General features: G+C 34.4%; 1 protein-coding gene across 3 annotated transcripts in view; it reads right to left on the reverse strand.

The window, feature by feature from the left end:
• Positions 1–576: 576 nt before the first annotated feature.
• LOC134266003 (QRFP-like peptide receptor) overlaps positions 577–21,458 on the reverse strand; it is a 179,760-nt gene continuing 158,878 nt past the window's right edge. For 2 of the 3 annotated variants that reach the window (XM_062748228.1, XM_062748220.1), the window contains 5 exons: positions 15,144–15,580; positions 14,287–14,391; positions 13,018–13,126; positions 2,494–2,605; positions 577–813 (listed from right to left, as the gene is read on the reverse strand). In XM_062748228.1, coding sequence (XP_062604212.1) covers positions 744–813; positions 2,494–2,605; positions 13,018–13,126; positions 14,287–14,391; positions 15,144–15,580 — 833 coding nt within the window. In that variant the 3' untranslated portion in view covers positions 577–743. The remainder of the gene's footprint in view (positions 814–2,493; positions 2,606–13,017; positions 13,127–14,286; positions 14,392–15,143; positions 15,581–21,458) is intronic. The other variant, XM_062748234.1, reaches the window with a different exon arrangement.

The following is a 21,458-nucleotide window of genomic DNA, read 5'->3' on the forward strand; positions in this document are numbered from 1 at the left end:
TAGACAGTTGAAACACGTACAGACGTTAAATATTGTAATCATCCTCATAACCTACACTTCATCCAGAAACGACAAGAACTTGATGAAAGCAGATTCCAGTTGCCGCGCTTTGCCCCTTAAGGATTAATAACACAAACTTTTCAGTAATCAACAATATTTTATTCAATTTGGAAACCTGAATAATGTTTGCCAGGTAAAGTGGGAGAGATTTGTAAGATTTTGTCACAATGTTAAAATTGTGTGCTAAATCTTGTATATAAATACACTGTACAAGTACACTGAAAAGAGCAAGTCGGATTTCAAAGCACTGTCCAATGGTGGTTTCAGTTGAAACATAATTTATTGTAATCATCAAATAAACTCTGCAATACGAGTTTACTTGATAAAATAAATTATGCTTTGCCCCTTAAGGATTAATAACACAAACTTTTCAGTAAGAAAACTTACGGTTTCTTTATATTTTATGGATTGATAATTTAATTCATTTCTATTCAAACTCAGTCGAAAAACATATATTCCAACTCATGCCTCGAATTTTAGTTTGTGGTTTGTATCCTCAAGATATGAAATGAAGTAAACAAAGTAACATTTTTTATTCATTACATAAAATCATGCAATAAAGAACAACAGTAAAACATGTATAAATGTCTGAATATACAATGAGTATGAGATGATCCCGTTACAGCACATCCTCGGCCACTACGGCGTTGAATGTTACAGTGGTTGTGCTTCTCCGTGTCTCTCTATATGGAATATAACGCTTTTGACGCTGGACGCTCAAGGCTTTCTTTAGAAAAATAATGGCGGTTAATTCTGCAAAGAAATGTGCTAATTATCTTCATGGTTTTAGAAATAAGTATTTTCTATATCACAGGACAATTAGCCTGCCTATAATTACCGTTCATAACATATACTTATAATTACTGTATCACAAAGTGGCTGAAAATGGATGGATATGAATTAAAATCGTATTACGAAGAGTCTAGCTTTTATATCCTGTAATTTTGTGTAAAACAGCACGAGCTCTTGCCCTTGCTTTGAATTGGCTCGTTATGAACCACAGAATGACGCCATAACATAGACTGGATATGATGAGCCTTATCAAATTACCCCATTAATTTTTATTGTTACATCTTTTTCATCTTACACTTTATTCTTCTCCGGTTAATCTTCGTAAAGCTTCAGTTGAAAAGCTCATCAAATATAATATAAATCATTGAAATGACAGTAATATCACAAAGGAATAATATCTATCAGAACTTTAAAAATTCGGGAAGAAAATATGTATCCCAAAGTTCTCAATTTTGAGATAAAGTTAGCGATTAGTGAGTACCACCCAATCAGTGGATGTTAATGATTGGCCGATAAAACTATTATGCAACAAAAAAATTTGAAAATCGAAGTTAAAAGAGAATTTTCGAAACAAAAAATCCTTCCCTTCATTCTTCGTCACGAGATTGGTTGATTGAGCAGCAAGTTTAATTCTCTGGGACAAGAATATTAACAAAATAATGCTGTCAAGGACTGATGCCAAATGAAAAAGTAAATCAGTAGAATAGATTAGTTACAGACATTTCAATCGTAAACTGTGCAATTCTTTTATCTTGAGCATAAGCAACCGTTCATCTTGCTTATCCGAAAAGAGCAGGAAGGATAAAAAGAGTGAAAAACATACAGTTAGATGTGGAAGATTAATGTTGTTGTAACCTTTTTTAAAGCTTCAATGCATTCCTGAACAAACGAGCATACAGGTGAAAATGCATGTTGGTATTTTGCATAAAGAGGAATTACACAATGTGGGACTCGATCGAGCGAAAACATTAGCATTCTTGCCATAATTTTTGTTCTAATTAGGGCTTCAACTATTAGTGAAAAACAAGTTTTGGCAACGGGAGCAAATAACAACTATCGCCAATAATACGGTTTTCAAAAAGAACAGGAACTATACTGTTTCATATACAAGACAATATTGTTAATTAAAACCCTCAGTAAGGTTTGCTGGCTTAGCTTCATTTACGAATTTTCAGTGCTTGTATAATAGATATTTACTGAAATAACTGTATTTCCCTTCCGACAGATCTGTAAAAAAGTGCTCTTTATTCAAAAACCCTCACCAGTTACTTTATTGTAGTATGTGGCTACAAGAATCAAATAAATGTTACATACCATAGAAAACAGTGCATGTTTGAACGCAACTAAAAAATCTAGATACATCAGCATAAAGTTTAAATGTTACATGTAAGGGTTTAAAATTTTGACTTCTTCGAATCAAGCATGCAAACGCTAATACATATACCAAAGGATCGAAAAGATACATGCAATACAGATTGCAATTGTGATCAATTTTGAGTACAAATGCAGGTTATAAGTAATCTAAGCAAAATCATTGGCAAATATGAAAATAAAGTATTCGTCATAAACCAATAACATTTACATTAAAGCAGACGAAAAAAAGTGGAGCCATCCCATGCACCTCTACAATCGCGAACTTACAAATCTAGATGCTCTGACTTTGTCGAATTTAAAGTTGTACTTCTAAACGAGTCCATTCGATTGACTGGTGTCCAACGTATCTTTTTGTAACAACCCAAAAGATTGAAGAGACCTGTCAAAACAATAGTGATGTCTTTAATAAACTGGGAAATATTTGACTCTTGAAAAGGTTTGGTCTGTTTACATTGAATCGTTATGCTTTGTCATCTTCACCTAACGGACATCTTTAAATTAAACTAAGGATTCTGGCTTTAGCTTTAACACTGTCGTGATCCCGTGCCGGATTGGACAAAACAAGATGGCGGCGGGAACAAATCGAAAAAGGTAGGTACCTGAAATTTCGGTAAATATCCCCCGTTCACCGTCAGATATGCTTGATTCGAAGATACTGTCGAATTCCTAGTAAAATGCTTATTAGTGTGTTTAATTGCTACTTTTCCTATCGTCTCTTAAACTTGGATATTTAACGACTGAAGACTGCAGAATTTCTCCGATTGAGTTTGAAGCGGCGTGGAGTTGTTTTTTTCTTCGATTCTGACAGTTTTATGCATCCAGCAGCAGGAGTGTGGCTAACAAATGATACTTTGGAGTAATTCTGACCAGTTGTTATATGTTTATTTGTTATAACCCATTTTATTACAAAAATATTTCGATTTAAAAATGTTGACATGTGCTGGATTGGAATCGGTTAATTTTAATGGAGATTGTGCCGGATTTGACTGCATTTTTGGTGCCGGATTGGATGATGTTTATTATGGTCATTTATGTAATAACTTTTTTCTCTTTAATTTTTAATATATTCGATCAATGCATACTATCTCTGCAAGATATATTATTGTTTTCAGCGGCAGCTCACACAAATTGGTCCGACCAAAATAGTTCCATCATGATTAAGTAGATACAACATTATTGTTCATGATAAGAGTGAAGTTGTGTATTTCATACGTTAAAGAAATCAAAAATAACGTCAAAATATTATTAGAAAATCACTTTCCCCCCGAAATGCAAATAAAAAATATCAATATTCCTACGCTCGCTCCCTCCTCAGCCTTTTTTTTTTTTTTTTTTTTTTTTACATGTTTGATAATAGAGAATATTTAGGTCATTCTTCGATTCATATTTTTTCACCGATGAATTGATAATACTATATCAACAATTGTATTAAGTACATGTTTATAGTCTGTTAATTATCATACAATTTCCTTTTAAGAAAAAATAAATCATTCTGTGTGTGTATATTATTAAATGACGGAATTTTCAATCCCTGGCTGGATTCTGCTCACGTGTGTACACTTTGTAAACTGTAGGGGATAAAATGTGTGGCAAAACGAGAACTGGGTCGGACATTCGGGTTCGTGTTGGAGTTCAGCATAGGCTTACCATTTTATATAGAACTTGAATAATGTAAGTAATATCTGCGACGAATACATTAGCATATTTCAGTAATTTTCAAAACAAAAAAGGTTTTCAGTTTAGAATTTTCCGATCCGGTCTTGATTTTCCTAACACAGCCATTTTAAACACAAGTTGTTGCAGATGCAAATGTTAGAACAAACTATATATAGTTCAACAGGGATTGTATAATTTTTATTAATCAGAATTCGTATTCATATGATCTAATTAAGAAAAGAAAAGTTTTGTCTGCCATCGTAACTTCTCGGCAAAACAAAACGTGTTCCTCCGAGCTCGCTGGATGCGTGTAACAGCTCCATCGCACGTGTGTAGATCAAGGCTAATGTTGGTCTTGCGGACACAGGTTCATGTAGGCCTATGTGTACCGTTTGTTAGGAGACTGGGTGACCTCACCATGCTCACGAAATTTACACCAGTTCCATAACTAGGCCCTAGACATTGCAGTTTTTTTTATTAACGTCATTATAAACACTGATAAGCATATTAAATCTAAAAGTCGAATATCTTTGGATATGGGGTAACCCATATCTATTCTTGTTAAGATATGGATGCATCGTTGAATGAAATATAAATGAAAAAATGAAATATAGCTTATTTTAGAAGGAGGAATTTAAATAATATAGCTTTTTTTACCGAATTAAGATTGTTATCAGTTATGCCCCCCCCCCCCATTAAAAATCTTTTTTTTTCCTGTTTCTTTATATCTCAAATTTTATTGTATCCTTATTTCTTTTACAGAGACCACTGTTTTTAGTAAACCTCAAAGAGCTCGTGGGGCCAGAAAAAAGGAAAGGAAGAACCGTTAGTAAGCCAGAGGAATCGTCCACAAAACCCTTAAGCATGTATACGAGAATTTCGCCATGCACATAAGGCGAAATTCGAAATCGCATCATGTTACTTAGTAGGGCCTTTCCGTCAGAGGTCAGAAAAACAGCCTCGAATGTAGCATCATCAACAGGTGTTAAAAATTTTATTTGAATATAGGATTGAAGGGTTTAGAAGTCCCTTCTCTTGTATATTTTAGGTACTATCATTACAGTCAATAAAGTTAAACTTCATACTCCACAGATAAGAGGTCTTCCAACATTTATTTCAAAGTTTGTGAAAAGTGGGTTGTCATGGCGTCTATGTAGCACATGTGCATTCGAGGTTATTTTTAGACTGCTAGTAGGAAAGGCCCGAGAGTTTGTCATTGGCGAAATTAAATTCGAACCTACTTAACAGAGTACCTAAGTACGCTAGTACAAAAGAGTGCTTTAGAGTACGCTATTAAAATTTTTTAATTTAATGTAAATAATTTGCTTTTTGTATGTTTTTCTAAATTAGTTTAACATAATAAACATGTCATTTAAATAAAATGTGTATGTGTTCTTTATTTTCGAAGTTAGGCCTATTTTAATTTTTTATTTTAGATTACAGTATAACGCTTGATCCCGATATCGATGTAATTTAAGTTCAAATGTTTCGTTGTTAATGTGCAAAATATTACATTTTAAGAAATGCAATTAATTTAATTTTTGATGAATTAAAATTAAGTTGAAACTAATAAGTCTGAGACAACATTGCTGTAGTAAATGTTCCTTGAAGGGCTGGATGGCCCCTAACTTTTTGTGATATAAGGTAAATGTAGTATAAAAAATTACTACTGAAAGAAGTTGGCTTTGAAATTTCTCTGGCTGCCCCCCCCCCCCCCCTTCAAAAACGATGCTACGTGGATGTACTGTACAAAACCATGAACATGATCGAGTAGAATACTAGAATTTCACATTTGGTTGTATTTCAGAAGACAAAATCAAAATGTTTCTTCTGTTATACGGCATATTAAATAAACAATGAATTTACCGTAAAATTGTTTACAATAGTTTTTGGTAAAATAGTAACTTGCTAGAAAAAAAGAAGTCAATGGTGACAAAGGGATTCCTTTATCTACTACGGGGAAGAAATATTCAAAAAAAAGACGAAGAAAATTTCGGACATTTTTCGTTAAAATTTAATGAAATAACAGTCATGAACATTTTTGTGTCTAACGATAACAAACAATAAAAGTAAAATGCGTGAAAGAAAAATAATATAAAAAATCTTTGAAACAATATGAATGAGAGAAATCAGTACAATTGTCTTGAATTTGAAATAATCACAGATATACCTATCTAAGACCCTAAAAATATTTTGGTCAGTGTCTGTTCCTCGGACTTTCTGAATTTCTCTATGCCTGTTTTTAATGTACATGTACCGTCGTAGGTTGTACTTCCACCTGTAGCAGCTGCTGTAGATAATGCATCGATACCTCTCTGCTGCTTCATGGTCAATTCTTATGTCCTTTTTGTAATGATATGTACATGTAATCCGTTTTTATCCGATTCCGTTTATATCAGGTTGTTAATGTTTAGTCTAAAATGTAACTCTGGGGCAGAATAAAAAAAGCATGCAGCACGACATGTCTTGAGTTTGAATATAGAAACATTACATGGTGTCAGAAGGAAAAGAAATGGAACACATTCGTCCTCCACCAGAGTTAGACTTCTCTACTACAGACGGAAATTTACCGGAGAGATGGAGAAAGTGGGAACAAACGATGAAATTGTACCTGAACATTGCCATGCATGAGAGAAACGAAAAAGATAAGTGTAGTGCTTTTCTCTATATCATTGGTCATGAAGGCAGAGAAATATTTAACACTATGACAATACCAGATGAAGATATTGATAAGATTGATACACTTTTTACGAAGTTCAAAGACTACTGTGCTCCTAGAGAAAATATTACAGTTTGGAGACATAGGTTTCACACCAGAGTTCAAGGTAAAATAGAAACCATTGACCAATATGTCACAGACTTGAAAATAATTTCCAAAAACTGTAAATTTGGTGCATTGGAAGATGAAATGCTAAGAGACAGAATTGTATGTGGAGTTTATTCAGAGAAAGTCAAAGAAAGATTACTCAGAGACAATGAACTCACATTACAGAAAGCTTTAAGTATGTGTCGTGCTAATGAAGAGTCACAGAATAGATTAAAGGATCTACAACATGAGGAACATGTGGATGCTGTGAAATATAAACAGTCTGTCAAAGCGTCAGTAGGAAACAAATTTCCGTCAACCCAGAAATATATGAAGGGAAATGTGTATCAACCCAAGAAGCAAAGTGTGTCAAGTAAACCTATCAACACAAAATCCTTTACATGTGGAAAATGTGGAAGCCAGCATGAGAAAGGAAAATGTCCGGCATTTGGGAAAAAATGTAATAGATGTCACAAGTTAGGACATTTTGCATCAAAGTGCAGGACTAAGTCTATTCATTCAAATGAACTAGAAACAGATGAAATGACAAACAGCTGTGAGACAAGTGAGAAGTTCTTTATTGGTGCTATTTCAAGTGGAAACAGTCAAGATGAAATCTACTCAAGTTTGGAAATAAACAACATTCCTATCAAGTTCAAGTTGGACACAGGCTCTCAAGTGAATATCATCACAGAGAAAATCTTCAAGAAACTAAACAGCACACTCACCAAAACTAATGTGAAACTTACGAGTTACTCAGGTGATTCCATACCTATAGCGGGAAAGTGTGTTCTTCCATACAAAGATCAACAACTTGAATGTTACGTTACACACGCAAATCAACCATCAGTATTAGGATATAAGAGTTGTTGTGAACTAGGGCTGATCAAAGTGACACTAGCTACAGAAAAATTACAGAGTGATTTTTCACCTATTGAGGAATTTCCAAGTGTTTTCACAGGATTAGGGTGCTTGAAGGAACCATACACCATCCGTGTTGACAGTAGCGTACCACCTGTTGTTCATAGTCCTAGACAAATACCAGTAGCATTCCGTGAGGAACTCAAGAAAACTCTAGATGATATGGAAGCCAAGGAAGTGATCAAGAAAGTTGACCAACCAACTGATTGGGTTAATTCTCTTGTGATCGCTGAAAAATCCAAAACAGGAAAATTACGCATATGTCTGGATCCTCGTGACTTGAATGAAGCCATCAAACGTGAACATTTTCAGTTACCTACCATTGAGGACATCACAACCAGATTATCCGGAGCCACAATTTTCAGCAAACTTGATGCAAATAGTGGATACTGGCAAATACCACTAGATGAGGCCAGTCAACTTCTTACAACATTTCATACACCATATGGACGATACTGTTTCAGACGCATGCCTTTTGGCATAAAGAGTGCACAGGAAGTTTTTCAGAAGAGGATTGCTCAACATTTTGACAGTATTGAAGGTGTTGAAGTGGACATAGACGACATACTTTTGTGGGGGAGAAATAAAGAGGAACACAACAGACGACTAAAAGCCGTACTACAGAAATGCATGGAAATTAACCTTACCCTAAATAAGGACAAATGTCAGTTCAACAAGACAGAGATTGTTTACATAGGACATGTGATCTCCAAGGAAGGAGTAAAACCTGACCGAGAGAAAGTCGAAGCAATTATCAACATGCCACCGCCAACGGATAAGAAAGGAGTCGAGCGTCTGCTAGGAACTGTGAATTATCTTGCCAAATTCATTCCAAACATGTCAGTCATAAATGAACCAATCCCATGCTTACTCAGAAGTGAAAATATGTTTATCTGGGAGAAACCACAGGAGGATGCGTTCAAGGCTATCAAGGAAATTTTGTCCAAGGAACCAGTTCTTACTTTTTTCAATGTGAAAAAACCTATATGTGTTAGTGTGGATGCTTCAAAATGTGGACTAGGTGCAGTGCTTATACAGGACAAAAAACCAGTTGCTTATGCGTCTAGAGCGTTAACAGAGACTGAAAAACGTTATGCTCAGATAGAAAAAGAACTGTTAGCTGTTACTTTTGGTCTAGAAAGATTCCACCAGTATACTTATGGAGTAAACGTTGTTGTTGAAAATGACCACAAGCCGCTGGAGAACATTCTCAAGAAGTCACTGGTTCAAGCTCCACCGAGGCTACAAAGACTACTACTTCGCCTACAGAAATATTGCTTTGAATTCAAATACACTCCGGGAAAAGATTTGATAATAGCGGACACACTGTCTCGTGCTCATCTACCTACAGTGAAAAAACAGAAAGATGAGATAGATGATGAAATTGAAGCTTATGTGAATTCTGTGTTTTTTGAGGGGATTCCTATAGCTAAGGATATTCTACAAGATATCAAAAACGAAACCAGGAATGACACAATTCTCAGGGAAGTGATTCATCATATTGAAAATGGTTGGCCAGAATACAGGAATCAGCTGTCCAAACCATTACAAGAATTTTGGAGGATGAAATCTGAGTTAACATCTGTGAATGGAATTGTTATGATTAACGAAAGAATCATCATTCCTGAAGTTCTACAACCAGAAATCCTTAGATACCTTCATGTAGGACACTTTGGTATTGAGAAGACAAAGGCTCGTGCAAGGACTGTAGTTTATTGGATAGGGATGAATGCAGACATTACATCAATGATATCCAAATGCAACACATGCATGGACTTCAGAAAGAAGAATACAAAAGAAAAATTAAGACCAACACCCATACCAAATGGACCATGGCAGCTTGTCGGAACTGATCTATTCACACTTAACTCTCTCTCTCTCCAAATTCTTTGAAATCGCTAAACTTGAAAATACTAGGAGTAAAACTGTCATAATTCATATGAAATCTGCATTTGCCCGACATGGCATACCATTTAAAGTAATCAGCGACAATGGACCGCAATATACATCCAGAGAATTCAAGGATTTCGCAAACAAATGGGCATTCAAGCACATAACATCAAGCCCGTACTATCCACAAGGGAATGGTTTAGCGGAAAAAACTGTCCAAACAGCAAAACGTATGTTGGAAAAAGCCAGAGTCGATGGACGGGATCCTTACATTAGTCTACTAGAATACAGGAACACGCCGTCAGATGTTGATTCACCAGCGCAACTACTAATGAGCAGACAACTCAGATCTATTCTACCCATCACCAAAGAACAACTCAGACCTAAAGTCATTCCAGCAGAGAAAACTTATGAAAAAAGAAGAAACTCACAGGATCAACAGAAGAAGTATTTCAACAGTGGACAGAAAGATCTTCCGTATTTGAAACCGGGAAATACAGTTCGATTCCAACACAGAGGACATTGGATGCCAGGATACGTGAAAGATAAAGTTCATGATCGATCGTACAATGTAGAAAACTTAAATGGTGATAAATTTCGTCGAAATCGCAGAGACATCATCAAATCAGAGGAAACGAGTTTTCGAAAAGCTATCTCAGAACATGATGACCTAGATGACTTCAGTGAGACAGAAGTACCCGTGCAGCCAGTACTCGAGAAAAGTGTGCCAGAACAATCATTAGAGCCAAATCAGCCGATACGAGCAGAAACGTATAAAACACGATCCGGACGTGAGGTCAGACGACCTAAAAGATTCCAGGATTATGTGTGATGTGATTATGTGAGGGGCATAATAATCCCCAAGTGATGTAATTGTGTGAGGGGCATAATAATCCCCAATGTTATAGAATTTGAGAACTTACCGGTATATTGAAAGATGAATTCATGATTGACTGTATATATTATGTAAATATGTTGTACTCTATATCTCTAACTTTCAGTAAATTATTAATTTGAAATTTTCTATCTAAATTAACAGTAAAAGTTTATTTTGTACATTTTATCTTTAAAAGGGGAAAGATGTAATGATATGTACATGTAATCCGTTTTTATCCGATTCCGTTTATATCAGGTTGTTAATGTTTAGTCTAAAATGTAACTCTGGGGCAGAATAAAAAAAGCATGCAGCACGACATGTCTTGAGTTTGAATATAGAAACATTACACTTTTAATGTGTCATCTCTACAAAACTCCTGAGTGCAGATGCTTAGATAAGCTTTATTAAATTCCTCCTGGTATTTCATTGAACTATGCATCCATAGCTTAAAAAAATAAAAGAGAAAAAAGTTATTACATAAATGACTATCATGAACATCATCCAATCCGGCACCAAAAATGCAGTCAAATCCGGCACAATCTCCATTAAAATTAACCGATTCCAGTCCAGCACGTCAACATTTTTAAATCGAAATATTTTTGTAATAAAATGGGTTATAACAAATAAACATATAACAACGGGTCAGAATTACTCCAAAGTATCATTTGTTAGCCACACTCCTGCTGCTGGATGCATAAAACTGTCAGAATCGAAGAAAAAAACAACTCCACGCCGCTTCAAACTCAATCGGAGAAATTCTGCAGTCTTCAGTCGTTAAATATTCAAGTTTAAGAGACGATAGGAAAAGTAGCAATTAAACACACTATTAAAAATTTTACTAGGAATTCGACAGTATCTTCGAATCAAGCATAACTGACGGTTAACGGGGGATATTTACCGAAATTTCAGGTACCTACCTTTTTCGATTTGTTCCCGCCGCCATCTTGTTTTGTCCAATCCGGCACGGGATCACGACAGTGTTAATAAAAGATAAATGAAATGATACGTTGACTATCTAATTTCCTTTTCTCTTTATTGATTCTACAGCAAGTAATTTATCACATCTTCAAAGCGAGTTCTCCTCATTACCCTGGATATTGAGACGGACAAGAGGAAACCAACATTTTCCTGAAACTGTCATCTTGTTCATAGGAATTTTATAAAATTGTCGGATGTAGAAATTCGTGATGTAGATGATTTACCAAGGGGGGTTTATATTGAGCATAGTGCATAGTGATGTTAACATGCATGCTAGTAACATAAACATTGAAGCATTAAATGTTGTTTCTTCAACATGACCATCATTCACAAAGGGAGTACATTAAGAATTAAAAAACCTTTTTTTCTTTCGTGGAATATTTAAAATTTGTATCAAGTGAATTTTGAACACTGTAAAACAGACTGAGGGAAAGGCGAAATAATATTTTTTAAGAATAGATCCATAGGCCTTGCCAACTACTTTGACATTTATGTAAGGAGGTAAGGGATATATAATCTTAAAAAAAACCTCCATAGTGGCTATATGTAAGGTGTAAAGGGCTGTAACAGAAAAAGAGCTTCCGTATAATTTCCTTTAAAGTATAAAATGCCCACCACAAGCTGGAATTTTTTAATCTGCATCTTCGCCAGAAAGTAATATTATTTGTATTCTGACTGCTATTTTGTTAAGTGAGTAATTCTGTCCTCAAATGCGTAATTTTTTTTCAATCTGCATCTTCGCCAGAAAGTAATATAAATTGTACTCTAAATGCTATTTTGTTAAGTGAGTAATTCTGTCCTTAAATGTGTATTTTTTTTTAAAATATGCCTGGATTGGAATGAAAATTTTCACTATTTTAAAGACACTAATTATGTCTTTATTTCAATTTAATTTAAGAATTAACTGCCGTACTTTTTAAAGATCTAACTCCTGATGTTTTAAATTACAATTAAGCTGTCATTAAAACATTCTACTCTGAGGTAAAATAATATTTGTACTCATTACTGTACGATACTAGACCTGGAATCATTGTTAATGATTATTGTATATAAATAATTTAGTTAATAAATGTTGCTATTAATACAGAATATTACATTGAAAGTAGTCTGAGTATAAGTAGTAATTTCTTCTCCCTCGTCTTCATTATCATCGTCCTTGTGCATGACGTGTTTTATTTGAGATTACATATGTAAAATATTACTATTTCTATTAATAGAGAATACTTATGCAGATTTCATCTGATCATAATTGCTTTTATATACTTATGTCTCCTGAAATGTTTGCAAATAAAACACAATTAGTTTCTCAGTGCGGCCAGAAAACACTTCAAAACAAAACCAGTAATAACAAATTAAAACACTCGCACTTAACAATCACACTGCTGAGAATCGTGAATGAAAGCCATATGGGGGAAATCGTTCTTATTGTTTGAAGTACAAATTTAATGAAAAACGGGGGTATCCGTAATGACTCGCTTGTGCTCCTCTACGCCTAGTTTGATTAATAATTCATATATTACAACAGTGGTAGTGCGAATACATGCAAGGTGTTAGAAGGAAAATAAAACAAAACAATATTAAGGATAAAATATGGAAGTATACATAAAATCAAATTACACATCTAAAAGATGCAGTACATACAACATACAACAATGATACCCACCTTTCCTGAAGTTTTCATTAAAGCCGGCATATATTAGAGGATTAAATGCACTATTTGAAAATGCGAGTAATCTGGCGGAAAATTCTAAATGTATATACCATTCTTCAAGCTGAAAAAAAAATAAAACCTTTTAAAAAAAGAAAACTTCTGTCTTCTAAAAGCGGCTAGTCCCTAGCAGACTCTGTCTTCCATTTAGGTCATAAAAGGGATATTTCCATAAGGTATTATAGTTTCAAATACATTTTAGTCAAATATTAACTCACCAATGTAGGATTTTCTAGGCAGAAGTTTTTCCTAATGAATGTTTGTTTTAATTTGGTAAAATTTAAACACATGCCCTCAGTAGCAAAAGTTGTTTAAATTAGTTACATTTCAAGGCCACAAACTAAAAGGTAGAGGATGACATTCTTCAAAAAAAATGATGCGTACATTATTGATGTTATTCATTTATCAACGTGTTCGTCAATAGTTTGCATCGTTTTGGAAATTGTTTGTATAAAATGTATGCCCGAAGCATATCGAATCAACTGGGGGAAAATAAATCCAATATGAAAAGTAAACTGCTGCAAATGTTAGGGAATATGACGATAGTAAAATTGAAATGACATTTATCATTATGATGTTTAGCTGATAGATTACCATTAATATCTTTTGTAGTAAAATATCAAAATATAAGAGGCTCTGTTGTATCTTTTATTTCGAGTTCAAAGGTGTATGATTATCAAATCAACGTTGGAATTAAAATGGATACAAGACAAAACGCCGTTGATAATTGAAAGACGCAGCAAGAAACTTCTTTTCATGTACATGTCAAAATATTTCTTAATGAATCATTTGAAAATTTAGAAAAGAATCGTACGTATACATTTTCATTAAGGTGTCATATCCGCCTTCGTTAGTAATCTATTTCGCAGTTTTCCACCGATGATTGGCGGCTTTCTTATATGAGTGAAAATATGACGCTAAACAAACACAATCTTTGATGAAAGGAGATGTGAGTAAGCTGAATATGGTTCTAGTCAACTCATAAAGGACAGCGAATCGAAAATATAACTTACATAAGCGATCATGAAATTGCTTTTTTATCCATTTATAACACGAAAGGTTTGAGGCTTACTTGCCCTTTCGAAAGAATACATACCTGTAAGAATCTTATATGATAAATCCAATTAGAAGGATTATTGTCAACTCTCACTTTGCGCTTGTGCATCAATATAATTGCATTTAGTGTCAAAAATATGTAAGTATTCTACGATGATACAAACTCACCCTCTTAGTATGGTTCCCTCTATACTCGGAATATAAAATGGTTATCTGTAATGGACACCAACAGAGAGCGAACACCGCCAAAATAACTATCAGCATAATTATCACCTATCAAACAGAAAACAGGATATGATGTAGTAAGTACACCGCAGGCGCAAAATATAAGAGGGAGAAGTGAGAGATTTTTGCAATAATGAGTCCTGTTAATGTTTCCTTTAATTGGCAAAACACTTGTCTTTTTGCAAAAGGTAACCTGAAAAAGTTTACAAATAAAATGACTCAGACTTATATGAATGTTTTAATATATTCTTTGAGTGAAGGATTTATGTAAATTATTCATTGAAGCAGTAATTTCAAAAAGAAATTGAAAATAATCAATGTTTTATCAAAGTTAGGTCGCCTTTAAGTCAATTATAGTAAATGAAAACAAGCATTCAGGGCATGGTCGCTAAAATTTGTATAATTTACATGCATCATATATGCTATTACCTGGGTTAACCCATGAGCGATCTCTCTTTTTTTATAGAAGAAGAAGAAATCTTTATAGAGGAAATAGAAATCAAGTAGCAAGCTCCATACATCCTATCCAGAGCTATATTGATTAAAGAAGGATATGGAGATAACGAACAGTATTCAATCTCAAAGTCCATAAAACAATACAAAACAAGAGCAGAGCAAACATGGACCCCCGAAACATCAGAGGTGGGATCAGATGCCATGGAGGAGTAAGCATCCCCCTGCTGACCGGTCACACCCGCCATGTGCTCCTAAAGGAGCTCGTTTTTTTTAGGAACCACCACCTTAAAAGTCAAGCATACTTTTTCAACAAGACCGCTTGTAAATCTCGTACAATGTAGTACCTTTCTTTTCATTTTTGTTTGCACCATATTTTCTTTGTAAACGCGCTCCCCTGGTATTTTAGTTGACCAAAGTGTTTTTATTATTCCACAATATGCACCAAACATGGCGACGATGGGCAGAAAAAATAGTATGACCGAAACACATGTCCAGTACGCAACACGGGCAGGCCGATGATAATGGGATTCTCCATTTTCCAAATCTATTGACCATTCTACGTCATCGCACCATTTTTCTATGTGATTCTTCCAATGTCGTTCATGCACTCTTCTGTATATCAACATAGGTATTGCCACTGCAGTCAAAACTATCCATATTGCTATAATCACTGGTTTTGCTTTTCTTTCTATGATGTGAGCTTTCATGGCGTAAACTATGCCAAAGAAACGGTCACATGCCACCAAAGTTAGTGAAAGGATGCTCGATACGAGAGATGCCACTGAAAATAGTAGAATAAAACTTTCACTAAAATCACTCTTACTTTTCATACAAATACTATGTGACAAATTTATAAAAGTAATGTTTCCCTTATTTTTTTTACATGTACCTAAATACCTATTCAGTGTTTTTGGTAAATTATTATTAAAGCGATGACATGTACTATTTAATATTGAAGTTGTAATGCATTTCCTTTCCAAACTGTCAACGATTTTAACTAACTTGTAACATTAATGTGAATAAGATGTCGGCTTATATCATTCTTTTTAATTATTTCTGTCATCTTTTTCGCAAAGAGACTCAGAATTATCTTTAAGCCTGCATATCGCTTCCAAGAAAGGTGTTAAGTTTAACGTCCTAAAACCATTAACTATAGCAAGTAACACTTTTCTTCCAATAACTTCTTTTTATGCACATACAGCAAGGCCTCGTTATAACTCCGTAATCTTTTTCACATTTTAGGTGATTTTGTAGGGAACATAATTCTCTTTTATATCTACCAAGTATGAAAAGTACCTTACAGTTATCCGGATAATTAATTAGTTTGTTCGGGAAACATTAGCATCCATATTAACAAAGCTCGACTTTACATATCTTACTGCAATTGCGTGCAGAAATTATGGATTTTTTCAATTACTCGGACATAAATTTTGACCTATAATAATCAGAAGTGATTTGATTAAGATGAAAGGTTTTCATCCTGTTGTGCTCATTCTTTGTAAAATGAATTTCCGGAAATAAACCGTTGACCACTCGATGTTATAGTGGCAGTATCGACATTTCCGTAAACAAAAGAGTCGGAAAAACAAGTACTTCTGTGCCGATTTCTATTAACCCTCATGTTGTTCATGACAAGTTGTCATTTCAAGATGTCATGAACAACAGAAGTGTTTTACCCTGTATGATTCTAAATAATGGGTTTAGATTATCCAAGGAGAACTCCATAAAGCAGCAACTTTGTGGGAATTACATCTAACTCCTTTCCAATATCATGAGGTTTTTGCAAGTAATTGAAAGTAAAATAATAATCAAAGGTTGAAAAGTTGATGAGTGGGTTTTGCGTATTTTCTTACTGTTTCTTAATAACAAAGAATCCTTTACTACTTTTATATCACCGTCCAAAAGGAAAAATATACGTTTAACGGTGTGACCTCTGGAGCGAGCGCAGTTGTACCATCACCAAGATGTGTTTGTGAAACCCTGATGCCCCCGTATGGCAGCTAATGGCGATAGTTGAATTCTCTCAAATGCATGTCAAACTCCAAAGGTCAAGGTCAAAAGTGTTGGTACCCAAAGGAAGGTCTTGTTACAAGTAAAGCAAGGAAATATGAAAGCCCTAGATCTAAATGTTTAAAAGTCATGATCAAGGTTAAAGTTTTAAAAAAGAGGGTCAAAGTCTTAGATCAAGGTCAAAAATATTTATATCAGCTGAAAGGGCTTGTTACATTAAATACACATCTGAAGTATGAAGGCTAAGCTTCAACAGTTCAAAAGTTATGGCCAAAGTTAAAGTATGGTATATTTTTGTAAAAGTAGGTCAAACTCGAAGGTCAAAGTCAAATGTGGTGGTACCCAAAGAAAGGTCTTGTCACAAAAATGTACTCCACTAATTAAGTTCTTTCAGATGACACCAAAGTCAATGACCTTGTGGCCTTGACCGAGACCTATATGCTAAAAACAGCTTTTTCGAACTTTGTTGCCACTATGTGTATAGTGTTTCACAAACAAGTCTTGTTTTTTTTTATGCCCCCCCCCCCCTTCAAAGAAGGGAGGGCATATTGCTTTGCTGCTGTCTGTCGGTCCATTTAGTTTCCGTTCATTTTCTTCGCTACCATTGCACATACTGAAATGAAATTTGGTATACAGATATATCACATGAATATCTAGGTCAAGTTCTGTTTTGGGTACGATCGCACCATTTTTGACAGAGTTATGCCCCTTGGACTTAAAAAACTTTCAACTATTCGCAGTTTCCGTTCATTTTCTTCGCAGACGTTTTACATAATGAAATGAAATTTGATATACAGATATATCACATGAATATCTAGGTCAAGTTTTGTTTTGGGTACGATTGCGCCGTTTTTGACAGAGTAATGCCCCTTGGACTTAGAAAATTTATATTATTTGCAGTTTCCGTTCATTTTTTTCGCAACCGTTTGACATACTGATATGAAATTTAGCGTACAGATTTTTCAGATGAATATCTAGGTCAAGTTCTGTTTTGGGTACAATCGCACAATTTTTGACAGAGTTATGCCCTTTTGGACTTGGAAAAGTTCCAATTTGGGGGGAAAGGGGGGCATAAGTGTTTTACAAACATCTCTTGTTTGTTTTTGTTTCTTTGAAGATGTCTACAAACCGGAAGCCTTTTATGTTATTTTTTTATTCACCATCATCGCGTGCAATCCTAGTAGCAAAGAAATTATGGGAAAGTTTCACGCAAAAATTTGCCTGACGTATGTAAACATTTCATTCCAAATTTCCTCTGTTCTTTCACGTAAGTCTATTGAGCTCTTTACGAGCAGCGCGTCTCGCTGCGCTCGTTATAAACAACCCTTTTAAATTCATTTCTTTAAACAAAACTGACTTCCTTGTAGGATTCATAGACATTCCTCTAGGAATAGTGTGGGCTCTTTTTGTATCATGCAGCAGCAGGGACTTTAAATCTTTCTACCAATCCAGATTGACTTCAGTATGCGGCATTTTGTAAATATAGGAAACAAATATATACGTACAAACCACAACTTCAACAGATTATGAAATGCTAGGATTTCTGCCGTGCTTGTCTGCCTGTAACTATTTTAATGATAATAAAGTAATCTTCAACCTATATCAAAGGCCTGTACCATAAAGGTAAAAATATGACTATGATAACTAAAGTAGAAATCTTGTGAAATGTGAAGCCTTTTTAAGCTTTTACGATCTATACAACTGGGCATGATTATCAAAAATCCTTACGCTAATGAACTATGTTCTTTGACCGAAGTTTTATATCTAATGTTTTATATATAAAAATTTTTGTTGTTTTAATTTTGTTTTCTCAAAAGCGGTTGAGAGTGAACTATATTTTTTCGTAACTTTAAAATGGCGACTATGGGGTGAACTTCCTGGACATACAAAATAATGATTTAACGTGACAAAAAGGTATACCAAACGAAACTTATCCCTTGCTATTGATCCTTGCATAGCTACTAAAAGGGCAAGAAAAATGGAAGAAAAGCATAAGATGATTCAAAATGATGCTTAACTGCCATTTTTTGGCTACAAATCTTTTTGGAAAAATATATGTATAAAAAATAATTGTTTCAAGTCTCGGTTCTAGTCTTTTAATAAAGTTAAAAAGTAGTCGATTTTTTTCTTTTTCGGGAACTTCTGGTTTTATTTCACTTAAACATTGTTTTCGTATGTTTTCATATACATTAAAACCCTATTTTTTAAGTAATGAAAATTTATTATCAAAGTTAAGAATTCAAAACTTCAGAAAACCAAGAACAGAACGCTTAATTTTTTTTTTCAGAAGTAAAGAAAGTTCGATTGATTGATCGTTTTTAATATTGTTTTTGTATATATTGATATTGTTTTTAACGCCACTCTCGAGATTTTTTCACTCATATGGAGAGCTAGCCGGTGGAGAACTGCAAATTTTGTCCTATACTAGGCACTCAGGGCCATTGTGAGTGGGGGGGATCTTTTTTCCTACTGCACCTACTGCGATACTAGACCTCGATTTTATACGGTCTCATCCTCCGAAGGACCAGTTTCCACGTCCCGCAGTGGGATTCGAACCCATGATGCAAGTATTTACTCCTTACTTTGCGACTCTAGGGCAGACGCTCTAACTACTGCGCCACACGGGCGGCCGAAGAACGATATTAAGGATTAAATATATTTTTAATGAAATTTTGATACTAGTACATTCTGATAAAATTGGTGTCTTCAATATTCAAACTTTGATATCTTGAAAACAATGGGTAAATCGAAGAATCATAAATTCCACCTTTTTTTATACTTTAGATTTGTTCTCACTTCGTGTTCGAAATAAAGAGGTTTGACTTATTAGTCCCCCTACCGGTGAAACCGGAGGGGACTATATAGGTTTCCTCTGCGTCTGTATGTCCCCGTATCTGTCTGTCAGTCTGTCCTACTTGGTTTTCCGCACTTTTTTCTAAACGCTTGCAGATATTGAGCTGAATTTTTGGAATGTAAGTGTATCTTTATGAGTTACAGATCGAGTTTGAATGTTGTTTCGCTTCATAGATTTACAGAATTTTGGCATTTTTTTTCCAATGGTTTAACATTTTTAATTTCTCAACATGTTAAAAATTGTTTATCTTTTAAAAAAGTTTAATAGCAATTTTTAAACACAGAAAGGAGGATCCGTGATCAAGTGATTTATTTTGCTGAATTCTTTAATTTTTATCGAAGCTGGAGAATGATAAAGTTATAATTGTTTTTTGAAGTGTATTTTATAGACACATAGGTAAAAAAACGTGTGGGATTTTTGTCTTGACCTAATAGAGTTTTGGTGCAACGGTATCTAAAACCTTTACTAGAAAGGGGAAGACTCAGTCTATATAATATGAAGAAGATGCCGATTGAGGCATTGTATGAGCTGGTTTAAAAATAGAATTTCTTGGCAATGTAGCAAAGAAAATACAGGGAGTTAAAAGGAATGTAGAAAATTACTCTGACAGTGTATGTTGTATAAAGAAATCCAGAGAGTTCCGAATGTGAAGATGTAAAGTAGCTTGGTCCTTTGGGTCATCTTTGTCAAGAAATGTTACGTTAAAAGCCATATACATGTAGTTATCTTTAAAGTGTAAGCTACACAATAAATAAACATAGTTCTTTAATGCTAGAACATGACACCACGAAATTGTTATAGTACGGTCTATCTATAGTTGTTTTCACAGTTTTCCCACAATGCACGACCTTGAAGCCGAGCATGCGTATTCAAGGAATTTGGACTAACGTAGTAGTTGAATCTTCGTGTTTATATCAATATGTGGATGATTTTTTACTTCAATTAAAGGCATGCACAACCACATAATTTTAACATCAAGCAGTTTTACCTTGGTCATAACTTTTGCATACTATAAAATGACACTCTATAAAATGATATTCTAAAGAAAAAGGGGAACCTGATAGGGGACATGCATTGCTTATGCAATAATCTCAGAATACTTGTTGAAAATGTATCTGATTATTTAGTCACTTAAATCTTAATTTAGGATGTTGAATTCCCTTTTTTTTTAAAATTAATACATTAATTTAATACTGATGAGGGTGTAATCTTTGCAGACTTAAAAGATTTTTTCGGTTAAAACAATAATTCATATTGTTGCACATAATAACTCATTATAAACAAATCTGGTTGCGTGCTAAGACAAGAACATTTAATTCTCGGGTATTCTCACAGATTCTATAAAAGAACAGACACTGAAACATTATTCGCATTACTGGCAAGTCTTTACGCTTTGCATCTGTGAAAAAAAGGACTCCCCCCCCCAAAAAAAAAATAGGGAACTTCAAGTTAGAACCATACAGTACAGTATTGTAGTTAATCTCTCAGATATTGATTTTTACGAAACAATGACAGTATGACAAAAACAAAGCCATTTGGGTCATTTTAATTTTAATCCCTTTTAACACATAAGTAAAAGAACTTTCACATAAACTTTATCGTACTGATAAGTCCTTTTTAGCAAGTGCCTAAGAGATTTGTCTAATCGCCAGAAATGTGCACAGCTCAACATTCTTAGCACCAGCTTGATTTTTTTTCCTCCAAAGGTCACCGAATGCACTTGGCTCACTTGTTTTTCTTGGCAGTAGGCTGGAACTAACTTCGACTTATTTATTACGTGATACGATTACAGAGA

This window comes from Saccostrea cucullata, unplaced genomic scaffold (genome assembly GCF_032062105.1).
Source record: "Saccostrea cucullata isolate Sc308-1 unplaced genomic scaffold, CSIRO_AGI_Scuc_v1 ctg157, whole genome shotgun sequence".
In the NCBI taxonomy this organism is placed as follows: Eukaryota; Metazoa; Mollusca; class Bivalvia; order Ostreida; family Ostreidae; genus Saccostrea; species Saccostrea cuccullata.